The 25,966-nt window shown below is 37.9% G+C and overlaps 1 protein-coding gene across 5 annotated transcripts in view; it reads left to right on the forward strand.

Moving 5' to 3' along the window:
• LOC127444907 (FERM, ARHGEF and pleckstrin domain-containing protein 1-like) overlaps nt 1-25,966 on the forward strand; it is a 141,141-nt gene that overhangs the window by 76,856 nt on the left and 38,319 nt on the right. For 2 of the 5 annotated variants that reach the window (XM_051704557.1, XM_051704561.1), the window contains 12 exons: nt 943-1,047; nt 1,132-1,174; nt 1,266-1,344; nt 10,022-10,119; nt 10,993-11,107; nt 11,422-11,569; nt 11,682-11,777; nt 11,919-12,085; nt 12,325-12,393; nt 13,485-13,560; nt 14,308-14,530; nt 20,505-20,692. In XM_051704557.1, coding sequence (XP_051560517.1) covers nt 943-1,047; nt 1,132-1,174; nt 1,266-1,344; nt 10,022-10,119; nt 10,993-11,107; nt 11,422-11,569; nt 11,682-11,777; nt 11,919-12,085; nt 12,325-12,393; nt 13,485-13,560; nt 14,308-14,530; nt 20,505-20,692 — 1,407 coding nt within the window. The remainder of the gene's footprint in view (nt 1-942; nt 1,048-1,131; nt 1,175-1,265; nt 1,345-10,021; nt 10,120-10,992; nt 11,108-11,421; nt 11,570-11,681; nt 11,778-11,918; nt 12,086-12,324; nt 12,394-13,484; nt 13,561-14,307; nt 14,531-20,504; nt 20,693-25,966) is intronic. The other 3 variants (XM_051704559.1, XM_051704560.1, XM_051704558.1) reach the window with 3 other exon arrangements.

Genomic DNA, 25,966 nt, shown 5'->3' on the forward strand with positions numbered 1-25,966 from the left:
CTGCTTTTGCTTTTTTTGTTTTTGTGCGATTACTGCGATTAATTGATAATAAATGCTTTAGAAGCCACAAGTCATTGTGATTTCAAAGCTTAATGGCTGAATTCCCAGTGCAGAACTACACTACCCATAATCCTGAAGAGAGATCCACCAATCCACCTGTTGCGGTTACCATGGAAACAAAATTCAGTGGCTATATGTTAAAAATGTCATATTGTACTGAAGTTTTTTATTTGATTACATCATTCACTTTTGTCTGATTTTTAAATACTGTTTTGCTTTAAATCAAAGTTTGTAATGTTGTGATTCATCTTGGATCTGTTTGCATTGGTTTATGGCTTAGAACTCTTTATTTTTATTTATTTTATTTTATCCCCTTTTCTCCCAAATTTTGGAATGCCCAATTCCCGCTACTTACTAGGTCCTCATGGTGGCATAGTTACTCACCTCAATCCTGGTGGCGGAGGACAAGTCCCTGTTGCCTCCGCTTCTGAGACAATCCGCGCATCTTATCACGTGGCTCGCTGTGCATGACACCACTGAGACTCACAGCATGTGGAGGCTCATGCTATTCTCCGCGATCCATGCACAACTTACCACGTGCCCCATTGAGAGCAAGAACCACTAATCACAACCACGAGGAGGTTACCCTATGTGACTCTACCCTCCCTAGCAACCGGGCCAATTTGGTTGCTTAGGAGACCTGGCTGGAGTCACAGCGCTCCCTGGATTCGAACTCGTGACTCCAGGGGTGGTAGTCAGCATCAGTACTCACTAAGCTACCCAGGCCCTGCTTAGAACTCTTTATTGAAGAATTTATAGAAATCTATATGGAGTAAATAAATGAGAAAAATACTTCCAAAATCAACACCACTGAAAGTTTGTTAAATTGTTTTTAGTTTCATGTCAAGTGATCCTAGTGAGCATTTTCTTCTTTTTCCACAGCAACGTGCTCCTGGTAAGGCTCTGTATGACCTTGTATGCTCTCACCTGAATCTCATCGAGGGTGATTACTTCGGCTTAGAGTTCCAAGACAACCGCAAAATGACGGTAAGCAAAACATCACTTTTAATGTTGATGTAAACGGGCTTAACATTTAATTTAGTTTTTTGTTTCTTTTGATTCTCTTCTCAGGTCTGGTTGGATCTGCTGAAGCCAATTCTAAAGCAAATCAGACGTATGTATTTGATTAGCATTTATATGAATTCATAAACTGCATATGATGATCTAACAGGATGTCAACATGTTTCACATTTCTATCTTGGCAGGGCCCAAGAATACAGTCTTACAATTTGTGGTGAAGTTTTTCCCTCCTGATCACAGTCAGCTTTTAGAGGAGCTGACCAGGTATGATTGTGTTATTGTAGTAAAGAGATGTAATGACTTCTTTGTAATATATTCATTATATCTTCACTAACAGCAACATTTTGATTCCTGGCATGCCTTTCCATATTAATTCATGACATGTTTGATGCATTTACTTGGTTTGGTTGTAATATAGTAATTTCTCACTCATTTTGATATGAATATAAAATGTCTCTTGTAGAAAATGTAATTAAATGACCTTTAAATCATTAAAATGCCTCCATTCACTCAAGTCAGGCTATAATGGTCCCCAATAGATTACATACAGTATTTATGACCAAAATGCATTTTAATATCCTGTGGCTGTTCACATGAATTAGCATAATGCATTTTACAACACATTCATGCAGTCTTTCCTGACAGATAGATGGGGTTGGGTAGGGCTGCGCCATAAATTGAATATTTTTGATATATTTGCGACGGTTTTGCCGATGATGCAATAATAACTTTTTTTTTAGTCTTGCTAAAAAAACATTACTAGTTATGAATTTTGTGTGTTTTTTATTTGGACAATAAGTTTCCAGATCATTGTCATTTTTTAATGTTTTTCTCATCTTGCGAGTATGAGAGCATTAAGAATTTTTAATATCGTCTCTGATTTTAACTTCAGTAGCAAAAATACTGTTAGAATTGTTAAGTTCAGTTCATTTCCGTGAATCAGTGTAAACTGTCAGTTCCACTGAATTGATTCAAAACTCAGAATAAATGATTCGTTTGCATCAAAAAGTTCACAAAAGTCTGATGTGGCGTTTTTCATGTTTTTTCATGTTTCATTTGTTCAAATAAATGTTTGTTATTATGTATTGTTATATTTGTGTGCATTCATTTAGTGAAAAACACTGAGGAAACAAGCCAAACAAAACATATATCTCTGATTCAATTTCTGTCTAAAAACATTATGGCATTTAAAGTTTTCAGAAAAACATAATATTTCGAACTTCTCAAAGGCCGTTTGTCTGATTCACATCCAATTCACTGACATCCTCTATAGATCCTCCTGATAAAAAAATATTGAATTAATTTTCATTAGTCAAAGCACTTCAGAGTTACAAGCCAATAAAAATGTTTGGGTGTGCACAGGGTTGGGGAATAACAGAATACATGTAACTGGATTATGTATTTAAAATCCAAAATATAAGTAACTGTATTCCTCTACAGTTTCAATTTAAATCATTGGTAATTAGAATACAGTTACATTCAAAATGTATTTTGATTACTGAAGAGATTACTCATTTGTTTCATTTAATATTTAGTAATTTCAGAAGGAAAACATTTATACATATAAATGATGCGATCCAAAGTGCATTTGAACAGCGGTGAAACACTTTCTTATGATGTTTTATATTCATACGAGCAGACAGAGAAGTAAGTTTGAAGTAAGTTTGGAGCACAAGAAATAGAAATAAACCTTGTGTAAACTGTCAGCTTTACGCTAAGCTAAAATGCTATTTCTAGCCATTTTACATACACGTTACCAGGCACGATCATATTTTTTTTATCAAGAAAATTCACGTTGGATCATAATTTTTTTTTTTTCTAGTAAGACCTTTGATATTAGGGCAAAAATCTAATTCTTGATGATAATTTTTGTATCGTTTTCCTGTAAAAATATCTAAAAATTCTTAAAGCAAGATTAGTTTGATTTATCTTGTTTTAGAAACAACACTACATAAGATATTTAGGTTTTTCAGAGAATGTATTTTTAACATGTATATTTTGTCTTACTGTACTGGCAGAGTTTTTATAGTCAAAACAAGTGAAAAAATCTACCAGTGCTGAAGAAGTAATCCAAAGTATTTAGAATACATTACTGACCTCAAGTAATCTAACGGAATATGTTACAAATTACATTTTACAGCATGAATTCTGTAATCTGTAGTGGAATACATTTCAAAAGTAACCCTCCCAACCCTGGGTGTGCATTTATTGGACTATATCTTCTAACCACAAAGTCCAAACTTAACGAAACTTGGTTAACATTGACATGTGGACGTTTTGGGGATGCATAACAAATGATATCCAATTCTGCCCATAGGGGGTTTCATAACTAAAAAAAACATTGTAACTCCGCAACCGTTTCATCAAGGAAGTTGGAACTTGACAGGCATCTTTGGTTCAAGTGCTAACATATCCTTAAAATATCAGTTCGACAAAACAAAAATGGCTGGTAGAAACACCTTAAATTGCAAATGGTTGATGGTCATGAAACTTCCTAACACCAGCACGGTGTAGGGTGTGTTCACACTTGTAGTTCGGTCCTCTTGGTCTGGACCAAAAAAGAAAATTATACATTTAGTCCTGGTTCGCTTAGCGTTCACACTGGCATTTTTAACACCGAACCTAATGATACAAAACCAAAGGCATCAGGAAAAAGTCACAACCTGATTGGACAGCTTTTATGACGTATATTTTTTGACGGAACTTGCCAAACATCCAAAACAATGCTGGCTGCTGGGCGAAATGTGCTCGTTATATTTATATATGTATATATGGTGGTATTTCTACCAGCTGAGAACAAACGAAGAGCTAATAAAATGTGTAAAGGAGTAAAAACAGTGCCAGGAATTCCTCCGTTGCACACACAAATGAAGATATGCTGCAAGGATGGCTGACGGCGGTTCTGACACCTGTACCGAACTGTAATGGGCAACATAGCTCCTATGATGAGAAGAACCATGTATGCTTGAGGTCAGTATTAGGCAAATGACTTCCTGTTTTTGGTCCGTTTAGACATCTTTGGTCCATGTTGCGTTCATATATCAATCGAACCGCACCAGAGTTCGTTTGGAAGCAGACTGAGACCCACTTTTCAGGCGGCCTCGGTCCGCTTGTTTAGTGCGCACCAAGGTTCGGGTGACAGCATTCACACTTGTTCAAATGAACCGCACTAACAGAGCAATCGCACCAGAGTTCGTTTTAATCGAACCAAACCTGCCAAGTGTGAACATACCCTAAAAGAAGCTGTTTACCCAAATTTGTGAGATACGACCACAAGGTGGTGCTATAATTAGCTAATTCAGCTGAAAGGTTTTGCTAATAACTCCGGAAACGAATGGGCTTTAATACAAAAATGTGTATTTCCGTTGAATCCTTCAATGCCCCGGAAAACTTTTCGACCACTTCAATTTCTTTGAAAAATCTATTTTTTTTTTTTTACTCGGACTGTTTGTCTAATTTGCACAAAATTTGGTATGTATCATCTAGTTGACCCTGGCAAAATGTAATTGTGATTCGTGAAGTCGTTCGGAAGATATAAGCCAATACTTTTTTTGGATGAGGGCTATGTCAAATTGGCATGTTTCTTTGAGTGCAATATTCAAACATAAAACTTAGTTCACACATGGACAACAGAACATTCAGAATTTACATGACAAATCTCATCAGTTTCTGATGCTAGGCAGCACTGTAGCTGTATAACTTCGATAAATGCAGTTAAAATTAGAGGTTGACAAAGTGGATTTTGCAGATACGATAACTAAAGTATTGAAAAAGGCAGATAACCGATTAATAGGCTTAGTTTTTAAAATCGAGTTAAAGAATAATAATAATAAAAAAGTTCTTAGTCTATACTAAACTTAAAGGGCACAGACATTGAGGCAACAAGGGTCCAAAATGAATAAAATCCTAAAAGCAGTTTATTGTCCAACCAAAATCCCCAAAATAACCAGAAAAATTAAGATTCTGTGCATAATGTGGGACTTTTAACCATAAATGTTGCTAAAATACACCGGAACTCTTATTTTGAAATTACAGAGATTTGGTTTCTTTACAATGCACTGTATGTAAGTTTTTACCAAATGAAGTTTTTCAATCCTATATATTCACCAGATGAAGAGTTCCACAAAGCTACTATCGGCATGATTAAACAGTAATACTGAATTATTGGTCGACCACTAGTTGAAATTTTACACCAAAACAACTGTGACCACTGCATCCACAGAATCTATTCTTTCAAATTGGGCTATTTTGGTCATCTTCTCTTCACATGAGACCTAGATAATTGCTGTTTGTGGCTATATTTTTACTTCTCTTTTTTACTTTATGCATTAAACATTTTGCATCTGCTTTGTAACAATGGCTGTTTGGTTAAAAAATTGGTTCCTCTTCTTTTTTTTTTTTAATTTATCTCGCCCCCATAAGCCATTTCAGAGCAAATGCATAAATATTGTCAAATATGTTGAATATCATCAAATGACTGAAAAATAGCTATATCGCCCAGCCCTAGTTGTAATGTACCTTTTGCTCACACAATTTAATATAACCGAGTGCCTCCCTAGTTTAAAATAAACGTCTTAGACCTTTAAATCATGATACTCCCTTCATTCATTCTAGATGCACTGCAACGGCCCCCAACAGACCCCATATTTATGACCAAACTGCATTTTAATATTCTGTAGCTGTTTGTGTTGACACGCTGTTGCTTGACAAGAACATAATGAATTTTACAACACACATGCATTCCTGACAGAATGGGTTGTGTGGCAAACCACATTTTCCTGACGGTTTAATCAAGTCCGGAATCATTCAAGAGAAAACTAAAAACACAGCAAGAAATCGGACACTGTCCTTTGTTTAGGTCTCCAGGTCTCTTGGAAGACCCGTGAATTCTCTCCATCAGGGTGACACAGTATTCTGGTGCTACTTTCAGTAGCCTTTGGCAAGAGCGAAAGAACTTTTTATTTTGCCTCAGATGGCCGTGTATTATATTTCTGCCAAACCTAAAATGCTTCATCCAAGAACATTCTTTGTGTCTCTACAAAACTCTTCGATGGAATATGTAAATATAGCTGTTATCATTCTCAGTACAACATTTTGAAAATCAACTCATACAGTGTGTTTTGACATATTTGGCTGGAAAAAATATACTATACTATTAGTAGAACCAGGGCTTTTGTCTGTTTTTTTTTTTCCGTTTTTGTAAAGAAAGAAGAAAACCCTTGAATAAACCCACTGAGTGAAGTGAATGATGATTGTTTTGGTTGAGTAAATGTGTCTGCCTGTAGAACAGATAACAGATGGACATTGAGAGAAACGCTGCCAAACTCCATGAGAACATCCTTGTATCACCTCCGTGAAGTTGGCACTCCATAAAATTAAATCATTACCAAATTTATACAGTTCGTTTGTGCTGCGTTTGTGCTGGTTCGGTGTTTGAGATATTAGACATAATTTTTTTGGCTGTGTGAGGTCATTTTCCACCCCATGTGGTCCAAATCACTCCAAACCAGTGATATTCGTTTGTGCTCGGTTTGTGCCGGTTTGTGCCATTAAAAAAATCACTAACTATTTCCCTTTCTTAGATATAGCAAGAAACTTTGCGGGAGCAGTGACGTCACTCTCCACCCCATGTCGTCCAAATCGCTCCAAACCGGTGCCATACATTGGTGCTTGATTTGTGCTCGATTTGTGCTGTTAAAATTAACCTTGTATATATTTCCCTTCCTTAGAAATAGCAGCTTGTATTCGGGAGCAGTGACGTCACTCTCTACCCCATGTGGTCCAAATCGCTCCAAACCGGTGCCGTTCGTTTGTGCTTGATTTGTGCCATTAAAAGAAACACTAACTTTTTCTCTTCCTTAGGTATAGCAAGAAACATTTTGGGAGCAGTGACGTCACTCCAAATCGCTTTGAACCAGTGTCGTTCGTTTTTGCTCGATTTGTGCTGTTAAAAGAAACATCATAACATATTCCTTTCTTTGTATTTAACAAGATAGCTTTTGGGAGCCGTGAAATCGCATTACACCCCATGTCAATCACTCTCACCTGTCTTCATCGTTTGTGCTCGCTTCTGGTTTGTGCCATGTTTGGTATCATTGAAGCATTCATTTTTGGCAATGATTTAATCTTAAAAAAATGTATCAGCACAAACCAGCACAAATCAAGCACAAATGAACATCACCGGTTTGGAGCGATTTGGACCACATGGGGTGGAAAGTGACGTCACACAGGCAAAAAAAATGTTTATATCTCAAACACCGAACCAGCACAAACATTCATTTTTGCGTCACAAACGCAGTTCAAATGAATGGAATAGATTTGGTAATGACTTAATTATATGGGGTGCCAGCTTCACAGAGGTCATCTCTTGAAAGTTCAATGATGCTGTTAGCGTCAAGAGAAGATAAAAACACGACTGAAGTTTGTTACAGGCTAGTTTTGGTCTGCACGATCTCTGTGGAAATATCGCCTGTCCACAGAATGGTCACAGAAAATAATTTTGAGCAAAGTAATTACTAACATAATTTTCTGTGCTAATAACATTATATGCATCATAAATACACACGTTAGATCAGTGTTGGGTAACGTTACTTTTAAAAGTAACTCATTAGAATATTGCGTTATTCCTTTAAAAAATAACTTAATTAAAAAGTTTTGTTTTTTTTTTTTATGGAAAATTAAGCTTTACATTACTTTTGCATTATTTTTGCGTTACTTTTTTCTCACAGCCACTTTCTCTTCTGCTATGCTATGCATTCCATACAAATAAGCCATGCATTGCATACAAGAATTATTACAGGTAATGCTAGCTACTGTATAACACTAATGTCAAAACAACATAGTAAACAAACAGATATTTAGAAAGTAGGTCTTCACGTCATATTTATAATAAAGAATCAAATAACATGAATATGCATGATTTGTTTTTCCATGATTGTGGCAGCCAGTATGAATAATGAAGAATAACCACTGTCTTACCTAAAGCAGCCAAGTCAACACTTGAACCTGCATCATATATGTCATCATGTTCTGTGCCCATCGACAATGTCAGAGTCAACTTGAGATGTTTTTTAAAAGTCAGGCTAAAATTCAGTGTGGAATGCCAGCCTAACATGTTCAAGGAATGTGTCTGATAATAAAATAATATTTTTCACTTAAGTCATCTCAGTGCATGCTTGTTTTGAGTTGATCCACGGTGCGTACAGATGCCACTGGCTGATCACATACAACTCCAAAGGCAAATGTTGATACAACTTGAATGGAATCGTTTTTAATGCTGCAAAAATGTCATAAAAATGGTTTGTTTCATGAATCAAACTACTTGTTTATTATTATTTTAAAAAAGTAGAATCTTTTTAGAAACTTAAGACATTTTCTCTGCAAACACAATCGATGTAGAACGTTGCTCGGAACCACTGATCCAGAGTCAGCTTTTCTCATCCCATTCTCCCAGTTACGGGGAGCTGTAACACGGAGCAGTTCAGCTGCATAAGTCAGTGAATTGAGCAAGTATTTCACCCTGTGTATCATGTCTTGGCCAGTGGAAGACTAGTCTTACAATCCTTTTGCCTAAACACGTTTACTGATTTTTTTTATTTTTTATGCAGTGTGTATTAACACATGAATCAATCACGTTTCACTCAACCAAATGCTGACCTCATATTACGCTAAAACACACAATTTTCCCAGCTTGTAAAGCTAATGCGCACGTGCGTTAGCGAGATGATTGACAGGCGATGTCTGTATCTAAAAGTTGAATGGCTCTTTTGCATGCAAGGCAGGATGTCCTTTCTACATCCATTGACTGTTGGGTGCTAGAGCTTTTGGTTGGGCGTCCCAGTTTCTCCCATTCATTTAAATAGAAGTGACTCGTCTCTGCTAAATAGTCTCTGGCCTCACACTCTGTAGAACTACAGTGCCCATCATGCACTACTTCTCCTCCTCGAAGTTTGCACAATTTTACTCCTGATTTCTCGCAATACAGGGAAAGTAGAGGTGTACAAAATCAACGTGTTACTTTATTTAAAAAGTAACTCCGATATTATGTTCTAAAATAAGGAATATTGCGTTACTTTACTCTTAAAGTAATCTGATTATGTAACACGTTACTTGTAACACGTTACCTCTAACACTGCTTTAGATACACACAGATTAAAAAATTTAAAATTACAGAAATTAAATATGATTAAATATTAAATATTTATTATTACATTTAATTTTGATAATTATTAAATACAATTTATAATGAAATATTTAATATTAAATTATATATGTATTATTTGTCACACTTTTTGAATAATTTGGTAAAATTACAGCTTGTCTGGAAATGATGAATTTAAACCATTTCAATATTTATTGTGTGAATGATAATCTTAACAAAGGGTGAAATAAATGTAAATGATGGTTATTTCACTCTTTGTTACATTATTATAGTTTTAAATGTAATAATTTGTATTTTTATAAGAGATTTTCATTGTTAAAATATTAAAAGTCTGGGTCTGGCACAAGGCTAAAACAGTAAAATCTATACATAAAAGGCAATTGAAAAGTACCAAAAATAAACGATGAAGGCCTGGTAAAAAGTTTCCAAGTGAGTTTTAATGTGATCTTCATAAAACAAAGAAAAAAAGTTTAAAACTTTATATATTTTATTTATTTATTTTGTAATGGAAATCAAGTATCTGCCCTAACGATCACTATAAAATGATTTAAAAATATTGATTTATCATAAACGACTGAAAAAGTCATGGAGATTCATTGGCCAAAAGGTACAGGAACTCTGGTGTTTAGTGAAGGGAAAAAATCTTATTGTTTCTGTGCTCTAATGTTCTGTGGTTAATAGACTTTGTGCTGGTAATTCAGTCATTTAGCATCTATCACATTACAATGATTTACTGTCTCTTCTTAATTGCACTAATGATTACTCACTCTCTGTCGACAGGTACCTGTTTGCCCTGCAGATAAAACAGGACCTCGCTTGTGGGCGCTTGACCTGCAATGACAGTAGCGCTGCCCTGCTGGTGTCACATATAGTGCAGTGTAAGAGCAAATGGATTTACATCACACAGACACAAACCATCCAGCAAATATTTACTCTGACAAACGTTTAGTTCCATTCTTGACTAAATGTTGTGATTTAATTGTGTGATTTGAATATTTAGGAGCAATTCATATTTATTTTCAAAAATATGCTGTGAATCAAATGTGTCCACATCAAAAGTTCATTGGTGATTTTGGTGGATTTTTAGTGATTTGAAGAGATTCAACTAATTAAAGACATGCTATCACTAAATTGTTTGCTTTGATTTTGAAAAATCCCTTTCACAAATGCAATATGTTTTGGTTCAGTATAATAATCTTGCGATGGACGTCTCATTGTCAAGATGATTCTAATACAATTCCTAAAGACTAATTTAAACGACATGCATGTTAAACAGCATATTGAGTGGACTGAGCGGATTATCAATGTCATCACTTATACGAAACATGCTCAGATAATGTCAAACAAGCTTTGATTCCATGTCACTAAATCACCGGCTGGTTAGTTGCTATGGAAACCACTCATGCTGAGGAAGATGCGGACTAGTGTAGAATCAGTAATAGAATCAAGAAACTCAAACCAAAGGAAGATGGAAACCAATTACAAGAACATAAATTTTATGTTAAGCTGTTATAAGAGCCATCCATATAATAAACGTGTTCAATATTGTGTATTGTAAAAAGGATAGTTACATCTCTGATTTAATGAGCCATGAATAAAGCCAATATAAAACAGCTGATTTGCTGCAAGAAAATGTATTGTGATTATTATTAATAGTAATTCACTGTAAGACATGGCCTCTATTGGCTTATTCCTGTATTAAATATTATGTACACGTGCATACATAATTGTGTGTGTTTCTGTGGTTACAGCTGAGATTGGAGATTTTGATGAGGTGCAATGTAAACAACATCTACTCAACAACAAATACATTCCTGATCAGGACACACTGATGGACAAGATCATGGAATATCATCGCAAACACGGGTGAATTTAAACTGTCTAGTCTGAGTCATTAGGTTTAAAGTAAGCTTGGAATACAGATTTCTATTTAAAGATGAGCTAAAAGCAAACATAAAATCTTGTTTTCTCAGCTTCTTAAGCACAGTGTGCCTAGTAGTGTGCATATTTTGTATTTATTTTTTACTTTATTTTTTCAATTATGCTTAATTTTTATTTAAAGTTTTCACTCTATGACTATTAGTTTTAATTTAGTTTATTTATTTTTTCTTCTATGAATTTACTGTCATGTTAAACATCCAAAAAGGCTTTTGGCATAATTTTACCAAAATGTTCCACAGAGGTCAAACACCCGCTGAATCGGACTACCAGCTGTTGGAGATAGCCCGACGACTGGAAATGTATGGAGTGCGTCTTCACCCCGCTAAAGATCGAGAGGGAACTAAACTCAGCCTTGCTGTGGCCCATTCTGGTGTTCTGGTCTTTCAGGTGTGCTGGTCTTTTTGCCCAGCTTTAAAGCTCTTTAAGCATCAATTAAAAATAGAGTATGTTGAATGCTCTTATGAATTGCCCTTAAATGCACTTTTGTCTACTTTTAAAGGGACACACCAGAATAAATGCTTTTAATTGGTCTAAAGTCCGCAAGCTGAGTTTCAAGAGGAAACGCTTTCTCATAAAACTACGACCTGACTTAAACGTAAGTAATTTCTTTTTTATGGTTCGAGTATTTGATAATGATAAACCCATTGGTTATTGGAGTCATCATTTTTATTTAGGTACCTAGCTATGTGTTCCATTTGTATATTGGAATATAACTTAAGAAAAAAACTGTTTCTAGCAGAGTAACTGTCAGGACACTCTCGAGTTCATGATGGGCAGCAGGGACTGCTGTAAGGTCTTCTGGAAGATCTGTGTGGAGTATCACGCCTTTTTCCGCCTCTTCGAGGAACCCAAACCCAAACCTAAACCGGTGCTCTTAACCAGGGGTTCTTCCTTCAGATTTAGGTAAGAAATTGGGCGTGTGGTGCACTTTATAGAATAGAACCCATATGCTGACTTGTGCAAGGGCCCAAACGTCTTGATCACTAGTGAAAATACTCTGTTTTACATTTTCTAATTTCCATTAAAAATTATAATCTCAGCATAACAATTTGTGTAAAAAGTTGAAAACAACATGAATTGCGGTATTTCTTCTGTTCCTCTTTGTTTCTAAACCTGTCATGTGTGATCTTGTGTCTCATTAGTGGCCGCACACAAAGACAGGTTATTGATTATGTAAAGGACTCTGAATTCAAAAAGGTTCCATTTGAAAGGTGAGATTCTTCAGTCGACCTTTGTGTAAATGTCATTACCTTTCTGCACAGATTCATTTCAATACACAGAAGTGACATTACACACAAACAAATATTAAATTAGGTTATCTTTTCTAAGAACCCTTGTAGAGATAAATCACATTATCATTTTATAAACACTGTGCCCCATTTACATTTTACCTCTTCATGATTCTCCTATCTGAATGATAACTAGATATGATTTATGAACATTCCATTCACATCTGGCCACATAAATATCTCTGCATCCTGTATTCCTTGCATTGCATGCAAATTTAGGGCAGTAAAGTTTTCCAATGTCACAGTCTTTTAGAAATTACGAATTAACACGTATATATATGGGTGCTTTCACACTTGGTTCGATTGCTTGGTCTGAACCAGAGTTGGATTCCTCCCCCTTCCCTCTGCCCCCGCTGGTCTCCGTACACATCATATTATTTGGGTCCAAACCGAGAAACAATTTCGTCTTCAATGTGAGCACCACCTGTGAGTACAAGCAGCAGCTGTTTACACTGTAACTAACGACTTAAAAGAAGATGCCAGTTATTGAATTATGTGCTTCTTTGGATTTACTACCAAAACTACACATGCACAGGACACCACTTGAGCATTTATCTGATGCTGCAAAAGATGTGAAGAATGCAGGTGTTTTTTTGCATTATACCATGCATGCAAATGCATTATACAATAATAATTGTGACTGGGAGCATGCAAAGACTCAAATTATACGTCATCAATAGTAGTTCACTTCTGTGATTAAGGACGATTGCGTTCAAATCAGCAGTGAACCCTACCAGAGTTTCCATGAACCATTCCCAAGACCACTTTTTCAAGGTGCACAAACGGGTTCAGAAAACAGTTTTCACACCAACTAATCAAACCAGACTTCAAACCAGAAGTGCTAGTGTAAAAGCACCCATATTATTTTTGTCATTGTTAAGTTTTTTTAGGCTTTTACCATTATTGGACAGCAATATGATCAGCCAAAATGCATGAAGTGCCACAGATTTTTACCTCATGAGAGCATCCTCGTAATTCCTTCATACCAGTCTTTTCACATCTTCCATCCTCAGAAAACACAGTAAAATCCAGTCCATCAGTGGTCTTTCTCCATTCCCAACCAAGCATTGTGCTGAGGGTCAAGGAGAGGTGAGTATAATCCAGCTATGTATACTATAAAAATTCAAAGATACTCGTGGCATCATTTGGGGTCCCTCAGCTACCTCCAGACACCCTTTCAATTCTCTGAGCAGGGGTGCATTAACACAGAGGCTGAAGCCCAGGGGCCACTCTCCAATGGGGCCTAGCTCGCAGCGTCTGCCACCCCTTTTTCCACTATAATTGTTTGCAAGAAGAACATGTCTAAATGCTTTCAGTGGGAGATGCATTTATTGACATGGAGACAGTGTACATCCATTAAAGCCATCCTTGTAGTGCATGTTCAATGCACAGCAGACCCAACCCAAGCTCAACACCGCCCCCCCCCGGAAAACGACTGGAAAGAGGGCCTGCACAGACCAGTGAGCCCATAGGCCCAGAGGTACCTAAAAGCACCCCTTTCTCTGAGAAACTTACTATTAGTTCCTGCAAGAATTATAAGGACTGTCAATGGTTTTTCAGTAAACTCCTATCATAAGATGAAGCCTTCGTGGCTTGAAATATATCTTTTATGTTTCTTTAGTACATAAATAGGATACTTGAGACTCTTTTAAAGGGCATCTGGAGGATCTCCAGAAGGCTCTGCCAGTGTGAAAGCTGAGGAACCAAAAATAGTGCATTGAGTGTAGGAATGCACTTAAATTTCCAACATACACATGCTTTAAGACTGTCTCAGGATTGGTCAAATAATATTTCTCTTCCTTTTCCATTCTTCTTTGTGTGTTCTACATGTTGCAGAGGAATACCATTGCTTCAGGACACCAGGTGGACTCGCCTCTTGGGCGCACCCAAGTGACTGTTGAAAACTCGGCTCTCCAGCGTTACACTGGGAGCCTAACCTCACACACCAACAGATGCCGAAACGGGACCCACGATGAGGCCGATGCTCGAACAAAGCCATCGCCATCCAAGCAGCAGGCCGAGCATCTGAGCACAGGTCTAGCATCGCGTGCTACCAAGGGTAGCAGCTCCTCGATACCTTATATCGATTGCAGTGACATAGATAGCAAATATGATTTGGTCAAAGACTGCATCACCAGGTCACACTCGCACACTCATGACAGTGATGAGGTTGAGCCAGTTGGTCGTAGAATGGGCACTAGCTATGGTTACGGAAAAGGCCAACAAAATGGACAAGGGGCAAGCAATTCTAGATTTAGGGAGTCTCTTTTGACCAATCATCGGTTGGGTCAGAGTTCTGATACCTTCAGAGGTAGTCAGATGTCTGATGGGTCTTTTTGTAGTAATGGCTCACCACGCACTCTTCCCTTAAGCAGTACCTTGGTGGACGAATTGTTTCAGGGTATGGACAGATGTGGCCCTGCATCACAACCTAGTCATGTTGTAGGTTCCAGAAGTGCAAACTGTAGCCCAGTGTTGAGCAGTTTTCACAAAACAAGCTCCCTGAACAATGCCGAGCATGTCGGCTATAATTGGCGTCACCGGTGGGATGAAGGCAGTCATCACCTCACCATTAGCCAATCTGGGAGTGAGCCACAACATTATGGAAGCTACTCCCCAATTGTCAGTCGGTCCCCACATTTGCAGAATCTCCAAAACGGCATGCGTAACCGCTCCGACACTGATCCTATGATTCTGAGCCAACTAAGTCCAACCCCTGCTCATGAATCACGACCAGTGGTCTCAAGGGCTGAACGTATGGCGGCCCTTGAGCGCCGTGTGGCTGCTAATGGGCTTGCAGTCCCAAATCAAGCTCGATCCAACACGGTCCAGCGACTTTATGGAAGCAGACTAAGTGTTAATGACCACAGTAGCCCAGTTCATTTGATAGATGGTTCCACTAATAGTGGAACTGAGTCTAGTGACACCGAATCAGATGCGGGTAGCAACTCGTACAGTCAGCCCCTAGTCTACGGCAACCCTGGGGCAGATAATTCCTCCCCTGTGTCACTGAGCAAGTTCTCGTTTGGCAGCCTCCAACTCAATGATGAGGGCCAAGGGGGAGAAGATGGCTATGGTTATCCCATCAAAGATGAGGAAGGGCTGCATTTGTTTAACTGCTAGAGAGGATGAAGTGTACGTCTTGTTGTTGGGTGGCTATATGCCCATTTTTGCCATTTGGATGGCCCAGTCAGGATGCTAAAAGGTGTGTGTAATTTCTGCGCAACTAGCGACACCAAACTGAATTGTTACCAGTTTATTACAGTGGATTGTCATAACAACATTGGCTCAATCAATTGAGTGAGTCTCGTGGTGGGACTACCTGTTTGAACAATGGCAAATAGGGGGGAGTGTCCAGAAAACCTGTTTGGAAACAATTTTTGTACAGTGAGTTGCGCAAAAATCAAACCGGGCACACACTAAACAAGATAAAATGATGCAATTTTTTTTTGTCAAATCTCAAGCGTTTAGGGCTTGAAGACGGTGTTCTGCCTGAAATTTCAATTATTTAGAATTCTAAACTATTGAGGGGCGTTCATACTGGCAGCGTTGAAATAGCTGCATATCGATAAGTCACTGTACTGTTGGTTTCTAGTTGTCATTCCCATATGACTAAGTGCATCATTATCAGACACCAGATCATGTGAGGTCCACTGTCCTGCTTCCATTGGCTGTCACCGAACTGGCTCGTGTCATCTCTCATTGAAAATGAATGACTTGGCTTTGTCCCTAAAAATCATTGTCGATATGAGCACCCATTTAGAATGAGATTAACTATGATCTTCAAATTGACGAGGAATTGAAAGTCCTACTGCAAAGTGCCATGTTTTGTTAATTTGATTGCTGGTAGGGAGTGAAAGCTTATTAGTATTGCTAAAATTTAAGATGACCTTTATTACTGCTGACCAGATGACTAGTCATTACACTTTGCCAAAAGTGTGATACTGTGAAATATTAATTTTGTAGCAACAAAATATAGTGAAGATGCTATGCTTTTACTGTATGTAAATATCATAAGCATACATTTCTGTTTGCCATAGCATTGGCTAATATCATGATTTTTGTAATAGAAGCATTGATAAAATAGTGGTCATATGATCACAGAAGTTCAAGATTTGAGTGGTACTGTAGTGTTGCATTGTTTACACACATAGTTGCCCATGTTAAAGTGACGTTTTTGAGGGTTTAGATAGGGGCTTAAATGTTGTGACAACTAGGTTAGCTAGTTTACAATTGCAACTTGTTTTTGGTGATAAGTGGGTCTTCTAATGGCCAACTGTTGTCTAAACCTGAACTAAGTTTGTGTCGTTGTAAAGTTTAATACTGAATGGCTGTGTGGTATCATAGGTAAATTAAGGTCTTCTCTTGCTTCATCATGAGAATTTGTGGGAAAAAGTTAAGTAAAAGTTACCTTAATGGGTTTTGTATTATATCTCCTAGAGCTCCAAATGTTAGCTTGGTGAAGCCAATTTGACAAACAAGACTTTGTGTTTCAAAAATTAATGAGCTTAATTATTTTTGTGACATGTAATGTGTCAAAGATTTTTTCTCAACCATGATGCATTCATGCAAGCTTTGTTATTGTTTGTTTGTTTTTTCTCCGCTTGTTGAAGTTCCTGCTTTTTATCTTTGATGGTTTCACTTGGATGCAGATTGAGTGGTATTGTCATGTTTGCTTGCCCATTTCCCAGCATGCATCACTCCTTCAAAAACATTACAGATGTTATTTTGTTTTGCTTCGCTGCTCAATTTCCTTTTTCTAAATCTCTGGCACTCCTCATCAGTGTCATTTGTTGGTGGTGCATTTGCAATGCTTGATGTACACTTGATAAAAAATATATTAGCCTGTGCTCAGGTTCCATTGCTTATAAGACCTTTTCTGCCCAATGTCAACACTGTTTTACCAGCATGCATTTCTGGAATGCCTCACCTTTTCTTTTTCTTCTCTCCTGGAAGCATGTCAGCCTGTCGTTGTCTCTGCATTTTGCAGCCCTGTCTTTTTCAAATATGTTGAAGACTTTTGCATTGAGAAGGGACCCTTGAAATGCAGTGGTCTTGTGAAGTGGACATAGATGTTGATGCTTAGGACAGAATGCGAGACAGAAATATGTTTGGAGACTCAGCATGTGAAGTTTAGAAAAGATTAGAAAGGTTTTCAAGAACTGTCCTCAAAATGTCCCAGTGTTCGATTTTACATTTTATAACTAAATCTGAAATCTTTGCTCTCAAAATGATAGCCGTAGCATCACCGTAGCATTACGTTGTGTTTAATTTATGCCAGAAACACTCTATGCGAGGAACCAAACATGGACACAAATGCTTGGCTAACACACTGCAAGTGTGTGGTCACGATGCACATACTTAAATGTATGTTCTTGTGTAATTGTGGCAGTCAAAAACCTCCGTACTCAAGGGGGCAATAGAGTTATCTTCAAATGTCTGTGCCATTAAACCGAATGGGTTTTTATTCAGATAGCTAGTTATGAACATGTCCCGGGTTTAACTAAGATGAAAATGCTCATCAAGATTCACTTCAAACTGTCTGCTGTGAGTGCTTTACCTGTAAGATAATATTGATCATAGAAGAAGTTTGCGACATGCTTTCATTGAGTTATTAATTGCATTATTTTGGAACATAATAACGTGTAATATCAAGCTTTCATAGCTAGGAATGTTTGCATTCACATAATTGTGTCGAGTACCTTTTGGCCCTAAGTTTTGCAGTATCAGTTTAAAAATCATATAGTGGTTTAATTAGTATTAATTTTATTTTAAAAAAGCATTTTGTAGGATGTTTTTTCAAGAAGTTCTCAGTTTTTGTGTTGTTTTTATTATTCTGTTGAGAAATGTTCCTTAGTTTTGCTTGGCAAGAATCATGTCAGTGAAAAGTTTTGGAAAGTGTTCGTAAAGCCATTCGCAAGACCACTGCAGATTTTTTGGGTGCGTTACATAAGAAAGCATTGATGAAATTAATTGGAAAGAGTTCACTTATGCCACTGTTTATATGAATGTATATAATTCTCACCCACCTAACATTCCCAATGATCTGTAATTTATGATTGTCAGTGACCAAAGTAGAATTCTTTCCTTTTATATAATAGCTTTTTTTAAATTACGCTAAAATGTGATTTAAATTTATAACTTTATATTTTATTATGTAGTTGCAGTATTTATATTGCAGTATTTAATGATTCACTTTCAACCTGTCATCTAATTTTTTTCAGTTTGAAATTGTATGTTTCTGAGGTATATGAAATGTTTCAGATACATTTGTGTAATATATTGAAACTGTACTTTTTAAATACTCATAATTAGCAGTGTAACCACTGTGGCACATATGCAAGTGTATGTGTTTACAAACCGTCTAAGTTAGTGTTCTAGACTAAATAACCAGGTAAGCAATCAAAAGGTCACAACTGTTGTTTTGAACAAACAACGGGAGCCTTAGTGTACATTTGAACTGTTCCTCCATGTTGAGTACTATTGCACTTATACACAGAGAAAATCTATCTAAAAACTGTTAATTCTTTGAACGCCTGTTTGCACGTTGTGTATGATGCTTTTATGTTGTTTTTTTAATATTCCAAGCCCTTTTCCTCAGTACTCCTCCCACATTTTTGGAACACTTTTTAACATTGTAAATGACTGTGTATGAGTAGCAATAAAAATTGGTACTTGTGAAGCAGGCCTCCAGATGTTTACTTAGATGCCTGACGTTGTCTTATGGTCACCCCTAGATGCTAGAGCCCCCCTCCTGTCTTGTTTTGTGCTAGAGTAGCTGTAGCTGTTGTAGTTGTTTGTGTTGCATGTTTGATGAACGTTTGAAGACGTTCTTGCATGTTTTAATGAGTGCACCACCATGAGGCCTTTACCACAAGCTTTGCGGCTCTTCCATGTTCCTCTATAATAGATGCACTGTGGACCTTCGGTACATTTGAAATGTTCCGGTTCATGTCACATCCGATTTGTGTCACGGCATGGGACTCGAAACTTTTTTGGGCAAGTATAAGACTGTACTTGTGAAGTGAATGTGACATAGATGTAGTCGTCTTTTGAACTAAAGATAAAACATGTTCCTGACCTCATCAACCAGGGAATGTGTTAAATACATCTCAGCAGTGTCCTTAGGCTGAATTCCCAGACTGCGATGGAGTAACTCATTTATGTCTGGATTCTGATATCGTGCTGTCAGTCGTAGATCTTATCCGAGCATCATGTGTGTGACGTGCAGCTTTAGTCTTTGACAATGTTCTTGAGTAATTCAGAATCTCTCCAACTAGTATTAAAAATCAAGAACAATTTCAATAATACCCTGCTGAAAAGACCACCATACTGGTTAGTGCTGGTTTGGTGCTGGTGGACCCTCATAGCCTTGCTTTCTGCCAGCAAAACTTAGCTTGTGAAGCTGGTTGAACAAGGATTTCTAGTTAAGCTACCTATGAAGTCTGGTGGGCACACAAGCATCCCATGGTGGGGACAACACATGCAAAATACAAAGTAGTCTTTGCAGTAGGGGGGTAGTCTTACAAGATTTGCATTTTGTGCCTTAGACTTCTGCTGAAAAAAAAAAGGTCTTAAACCAAACTAATGTGGTTTGCTTGTCTAAGCTAGTTTCAGGGCCATCATCAGAACATTGGCCCAGGTCCATTTGGCCCAGGGGAAGAAATGGCCCACCCATAAAAATTTTAGTGATGACCTGGGCTGGTTTAAGCTGGTCTCTCAGTCTGGCCATACTGGTGCTCAGCTGGTTTAGCTGGTTGGCCAGCTGGTCCTCCAGCCTGACCAGCTGACCCTTCTAAAACCATCAAACCAGACCATCTTGACCAGTGGAAACCAGCTTGATGGCCATCTAAGACCAGCAAACCACCTTGGGCTGGTTTGGGATGTTTTTCCAACTGGATATGGAATAATATTTGCTGTTGAAGGTTGTATACTTGATTGCATTTAGAAAAGACAAAATATTCATTGTCATCCAATAAACCAACCCATATTACTGTATGGCTCTTTAGCATAACGTGCCTTTTCTCCTTTAGGTCCAGTTACCAGCAGCCCTCAACACGGTGCGTCTCCGCCTGTGGCCACTGCGATGGTAAATGGGCAGAAGCAGACTCTCAGCCTCGGCCAATGTCCAGATGGACGACAACCGTCTCCACTCACAAGCCCCTTACTGACTGACGCTGGCTTCGTCCGCACAGACGACGAGGATGAGGTTCGGAGGAAGGTTTGTCTTTTGGGGTGGGAGGGAGGGACACTGCTCTGCTTGCCAAAAGATGACTTTTGAATAGTCTTCTTAACTAGACCTTTGAGTGATTATTTCATCATCAAAAGTCCTCATTGTTCAGTACTACAACTGCCAGAAGAATTGTTCGGGATACAAAGTAAAACCCACAGGTAACCTCAGGAGAAATACAGGCTGCTCTGGAAAAAGACGGTGTGGTTGTTTCAAAAAGACGGTGTGGTTTTGTGTATAGAAAATTAAACTGAGTTAAAGGGCCATCACGATTTTTTATATTGTGACATAATTTCCATGACAATTGCACACATTTTATCCCCCAGATCTCATTCTCATCTCAATGCAATTGGAAAAAAGATGGACAAAATTATATAATATTATAATATTCTTATTACCGCAATGTGAAAAAAGATGGTTATGATGTTTTCACTACCGCAATACGAAAAAATATAGTCGTTATGATATTCTAATGATCACTTTGTGAAAAAAGATGGTTATAATATTCTTATTACTGCAGTGTGAACAAAAGATGATTGTTATTATGTTCTTATTACCGCAACGTGAAAAAAGATGGCCGTTATTATATTCTTATTACCGCAATGTGAAAAAAGTTGGTTGTTATTATATTCTCAGTACAGCAATGGAAAAAAAGATGGTCTTTATGATATTGTCTTTACCACAATGTGGGGAAAAAAAAAGGTCTTTATGATATTCTCATTACCGTAGTGTGAAACAAGATGGTCGGTATGATATTCGCATTACCTCGATGTGGAAAAATAAATAAATAATAATATATTATTTAAATTGTAAAGTATTTATACATCATAGTAGTACTCCTTTGGTACTGCTGATTTTAAGTAAAAAAAAAAATCCTTTTAGAATTGCCATTGAAAACAATGTGAATAGTAAAATAACTGGACACATTATGGTAATGAGAATTGAGGGTAAAATGTGTCCTGATAATAATGTCAAAATGCAAGTCTTAAGGGTCATAAATGAAGGCTTTATTTTCTTAACACAAAAAATTATTTAAATGCAAAATAATGGGCCAGCGGAGGTCACGTTACGCCATGCAAGGAACAGACGTGTGAGCGACGAACTCTGCGCACTTTGCTAAATTTTCAATTATTTTCATGTTATAATCTGGTGAATTTGAAACACCCAGTTACACAGTTGCTCACTGATGCAAAACATGGCAAAAAAGTCAAAATCCTCGGGCTCTGGAGACATTAAAAGACACTTACGTGTTCAGGATGAAAGCCCCAACAGGCCTATAGACCTACTTGGAGGATCTTGCTGTAATACGTCGATCGATTACGGCGATGGAAATAAAATTCTCTGAACTAGTTACAAGAGTGTCGGATGTTGAGAGACGAATCTATTTTCTGGAATCTTTGGAGAGGGAATTAACCGCTAATCCACCCGCGACCAAAGTTGATTTGGAACATCTCCTTGAAAAGCTTGAAGATCTTGAGAATAGAAGCCGCAGGAATAACGTTCGAATTGTTGGAATTCCTGAGCATGAGGAGGGCAGAGATATGGTGAAATTCCTAGATGAGCTTTTCCCGAGTCTGCTTGACATAACAGGCCACAAGCTGAAAATCGAGCGAGCTCACCAAGTCCCAGCTCAAAGATCTGCTGAGGGAGACAGGCCCCGATCGATTCTGGCCAGAATTCTGAGATCATCCGATAAAGATCTTGTGTTGTGCCAGGCGAGGAGCAAAGGGAAGCTTTTTTGGAAGAACCATAATATTTTCTTGTTCCCGGACTTTGCGAACTCGACAAGAGAGAAACGCGATCGGTTCAAGGAATGTAAGAAACTCTTACACCAAAAAAAGATCTTGTTTGCTCTGATGTTTCCGGCCAAACTGAGAATAGAAACGAAGGTCGGTCGCAAAGTATTTACATGTCCAAATCTGTCAATGTCTTTTATAGAATCAGTGACTGAGTAAACCATTGGATGTTTCTTATGTGAGTGGGTCAACTCGCTGTACTTACTCTTGAGGAAGCTGGGCGACATTTTGGGTTTTTTGCGTTGGCTCTGCCTAGCGGCCGGAGCTTGTTTTGTGAATTACACTTTTCCTTAAAGAAACTTTTGCATTGATGTTCCGTGCCAGTTTGAGAGTGGACACTATGGATGACCGCAAAATATCTACATGCTCACACAAAGGATGTTTTTTATAAAGCTGACGGATTGTGTAAGTCAAGGTATATATGTTTATACGGCCTCCAAGTGAATTGACTCGACCATCCGGGGAACCGGGATGCCGGTTTTGTTTCTTTTTGTGTTGGTTCCGCCTAGCGGCTGGAGCTTGTTCTATTGAATAACACTCCTTTGGAACAGCTGTGGATTAATCTGTTCATTCTTCGTGCTTATTCCTCCTGCTGGCTGTAGTTTGTTTTTAGTTTTTTTACGGGACATTGGAATGATTACGTCATCCGCTGAACTCATAACAGCTGGCTCACGGAACATTCGTTTGTCTGTCCGAGGAATCTGATCGATTTTATATCAGCTGGAATTTGTTTTGTGGAAGATCACACCTTTGAGACAGTTCTGTGAATGAATCTACACATTCTTTGTGTTCATTCTTCCTATTGACTGGGTTTATTTTACAAAGTATTTTCTGTTATGTAATTTTGCTTCACAAATTTGTGAGGCAAAATTGAGCAATCCGATGGCAAAGTTGTCGTGGGGACTCGTGGGCATTCATGGACCTTTTGAGTTTAGAGGGATTTTCGCCGGTTGGCGCTTTTGTGCGCGGGGTTAATGTGCATGTTTTTCTTTTTTCTGTTTGTTTTGTTCTGGGAGATGTTCGGGGTTTGATTGTTTCACTAATGGGGAATGTGGTCTGTATAATTTTGTTTTTGACACACAATTTATTTTATCTACTATATCAATATGTCAGTTGTTAATATGAGTGTACTATCTTTCTCCACATGGAATGTAAATGGGTTGGGGCACCCCATAAAAAGAAAGAAGGTTATTTCTTTTCTTAAACGTAAGAAATATGATATAGTGTTTCTTCAAGAAACAATCTCTCCCCGCAGGAAGCGGACAAATTTGGGAAGATATGGGGTGGACATTTTTTTAGTGCTGGCTCAAGTAAGAGCAAGGGAGTCATTATATTGGTAAATAAACATCTACAATTCAAATGTCTCAAACAGACTAAAGATAAATTAGGAAGAGTAATTATTGTTTTAGCTGAAATTCAAGGGCAAAGGTTGATTTTGGCTAATATTTATGCACCTAACGCTGATGATCAGGGCTTTTTATAGATCTTGAAGGGATGTTGCAAGCCGCTGGCACCCCTCATGATATAATATTGGGAGGAGACTTTAATCTTTTGATGTATTCAGTCCTTGATCACAGTGAAGCAAAAGTGTGTAAACCCCCTAGAGCAACACTGACACTTCACAGAATGTGTAAAAATCTTGGTCTTTCGGATATTTGGAGACTTTTGAACCCATCCGGTAGGGACTATAATTTTTTTTCATCAGTCCTTAAGATTTATTCTAGAATAGATTTTTTTTTTTTTGATATCCAAATCCCTAATTTCATCTGTTGTTGATTGCTCAATTGGAAACACTTTAGTCTCAGATCACGCCCTGGTGAGTTTAGAGGTGATGCCACATATAGAGAAAAAGAAATCATATAGTTGGTGCCTTAATGTATCCCTTCTGCAAAATCCTGATTTCCAACAAATGTTAAAGACTGAAATCAGTGTTTATATGGAGTGGGCATGGCTTGGGAGGCACTTAAAGCAGTTCTTAGGGTCCAGATCATACAGTATGCCTCATTCATCAAAACATTGTGAACTTGTGGAGTTGGAAGGAAATATTAAAAGTGCCTAGGCAGAGCTGAAGCGCCATATGTCAGCTGATGGCCTCAGAGAACTGACCCGATTGAAATATAGATATAATACTATTTTGTCGCGGAAAGTGGAGTTTTGGTTATTCAGGACAAGACAGTCATACTTTGAGTCGGGTGACAAAGCAGGGAAGCTTTTGGCTAGATATATAAAGCAGAGAGAGTCTTTTTTTACCATTCCCTCAGTGAAATCTGCTGGTGGTGAAATATTTACCTCAGCCATTGATATTAATAATGCCTTTAAAGAATTCTATATTGATCTTTATAGTTCCACACCTTCGTCTACTGATGAAGATATAAGAAACTTTGTGGAACCATTAGATCTTCCTAAACTGATGATTGAGCAAAAAAAACTCTCTTGATTCTGAGATAACCTTGGAGGAGCTTGACGAGGTAATTAAGTCCCTACCTACAGGCAAAGCTCCGGGGCCAGATTGTTTTGCCGCAGAATTTTTTAGATACTATGCAACAGAACTGGCTCCACTTTTGTTAGAAATTTATACTGAATCATTAAAGAAGGGAAAACTCCCTCCAACCATGACACAAGCCCGGATCAGTCTGATTCTAAAAAAGGACAAAGATCCAAGCGAGTGTAAAAGTTACCGTCCAATCTCCCTGATCCAACTAGATGTAAAAATATTGTCCAAAATTTTGGCTAGTCGATTAAGTAAAGTTATGACATCTCTTATACATATAGAGCAGGTGGGGTTTATCAGGGCCGCAGCTGTTCTGATAACATCAGGCGTCTCATCAATATCATGTGGTCAGTGGCGAATGAACAATCTCCAGTTGCTGCCATCTCACTTGATGCCGAAAAGGCATTTGATATGGTAGAATGGGATTATCTTTTTAAGATTTTGGAAATGTATGGGTTCGGGAGTACATTTATTGGTTGGATTAAGTTACTTTATAAACACCCTGTAGCAGCGGTACAAACAAATGGATTAATTTCAGATTATTTTACTCTGAATAGGGGCACTCAGCAGGGTTGCCCTCTTTCCCCATCATTAGCAGCCACGATAAGAAAGGAGGATGATTTTCCAGGGGTGACAGTGGGAGGTGTGGTGCATAAGCTTCTGCTTTACGCAGATGATATTTTATTATTTGTCTCTGAACCTACTAGATCTATGCCTTGCCTCCACAGAATTATTAATTCCTTATCCAAGTTCTCAGGATACTAAGTCAATTGGTCTAAATCCGAAGCTTTGGCGCTGACAGCGTACTGCCCAGAAACGGCTTTCCAGCTGGGCGCCTTTCAGTGGCCCAAACAGGGCATTAAGTATTTGGGGATTTTATTCCCAGCAAATTTGTCTGATATAGTTAGAGTTAATTTTGACCCTTTAATAAAAAGGTTTTCGAGTGATGTGGGCAGGTGGGCTTCATTACATTTATCG

The sequence above is a fragment of the Myxocyprinus asiaticus genome, chromosome 8 (genome assembly GCF_019703515.2).
Source record: "Myxocyprinus asiaticus isolate MX2 ecotype Aquarium Trade chromosome 8, UBuf_Myxa_2, whole genome shotgun sequence".
Classification (NCBI taxonomy): domain Eukaryota; kingdom Metazoa; phylum Chordata; class Actinopteri; order Cypriniformes; family Catostomidae; genus Myxocyprinus; species Myxocyprinus asiaticus.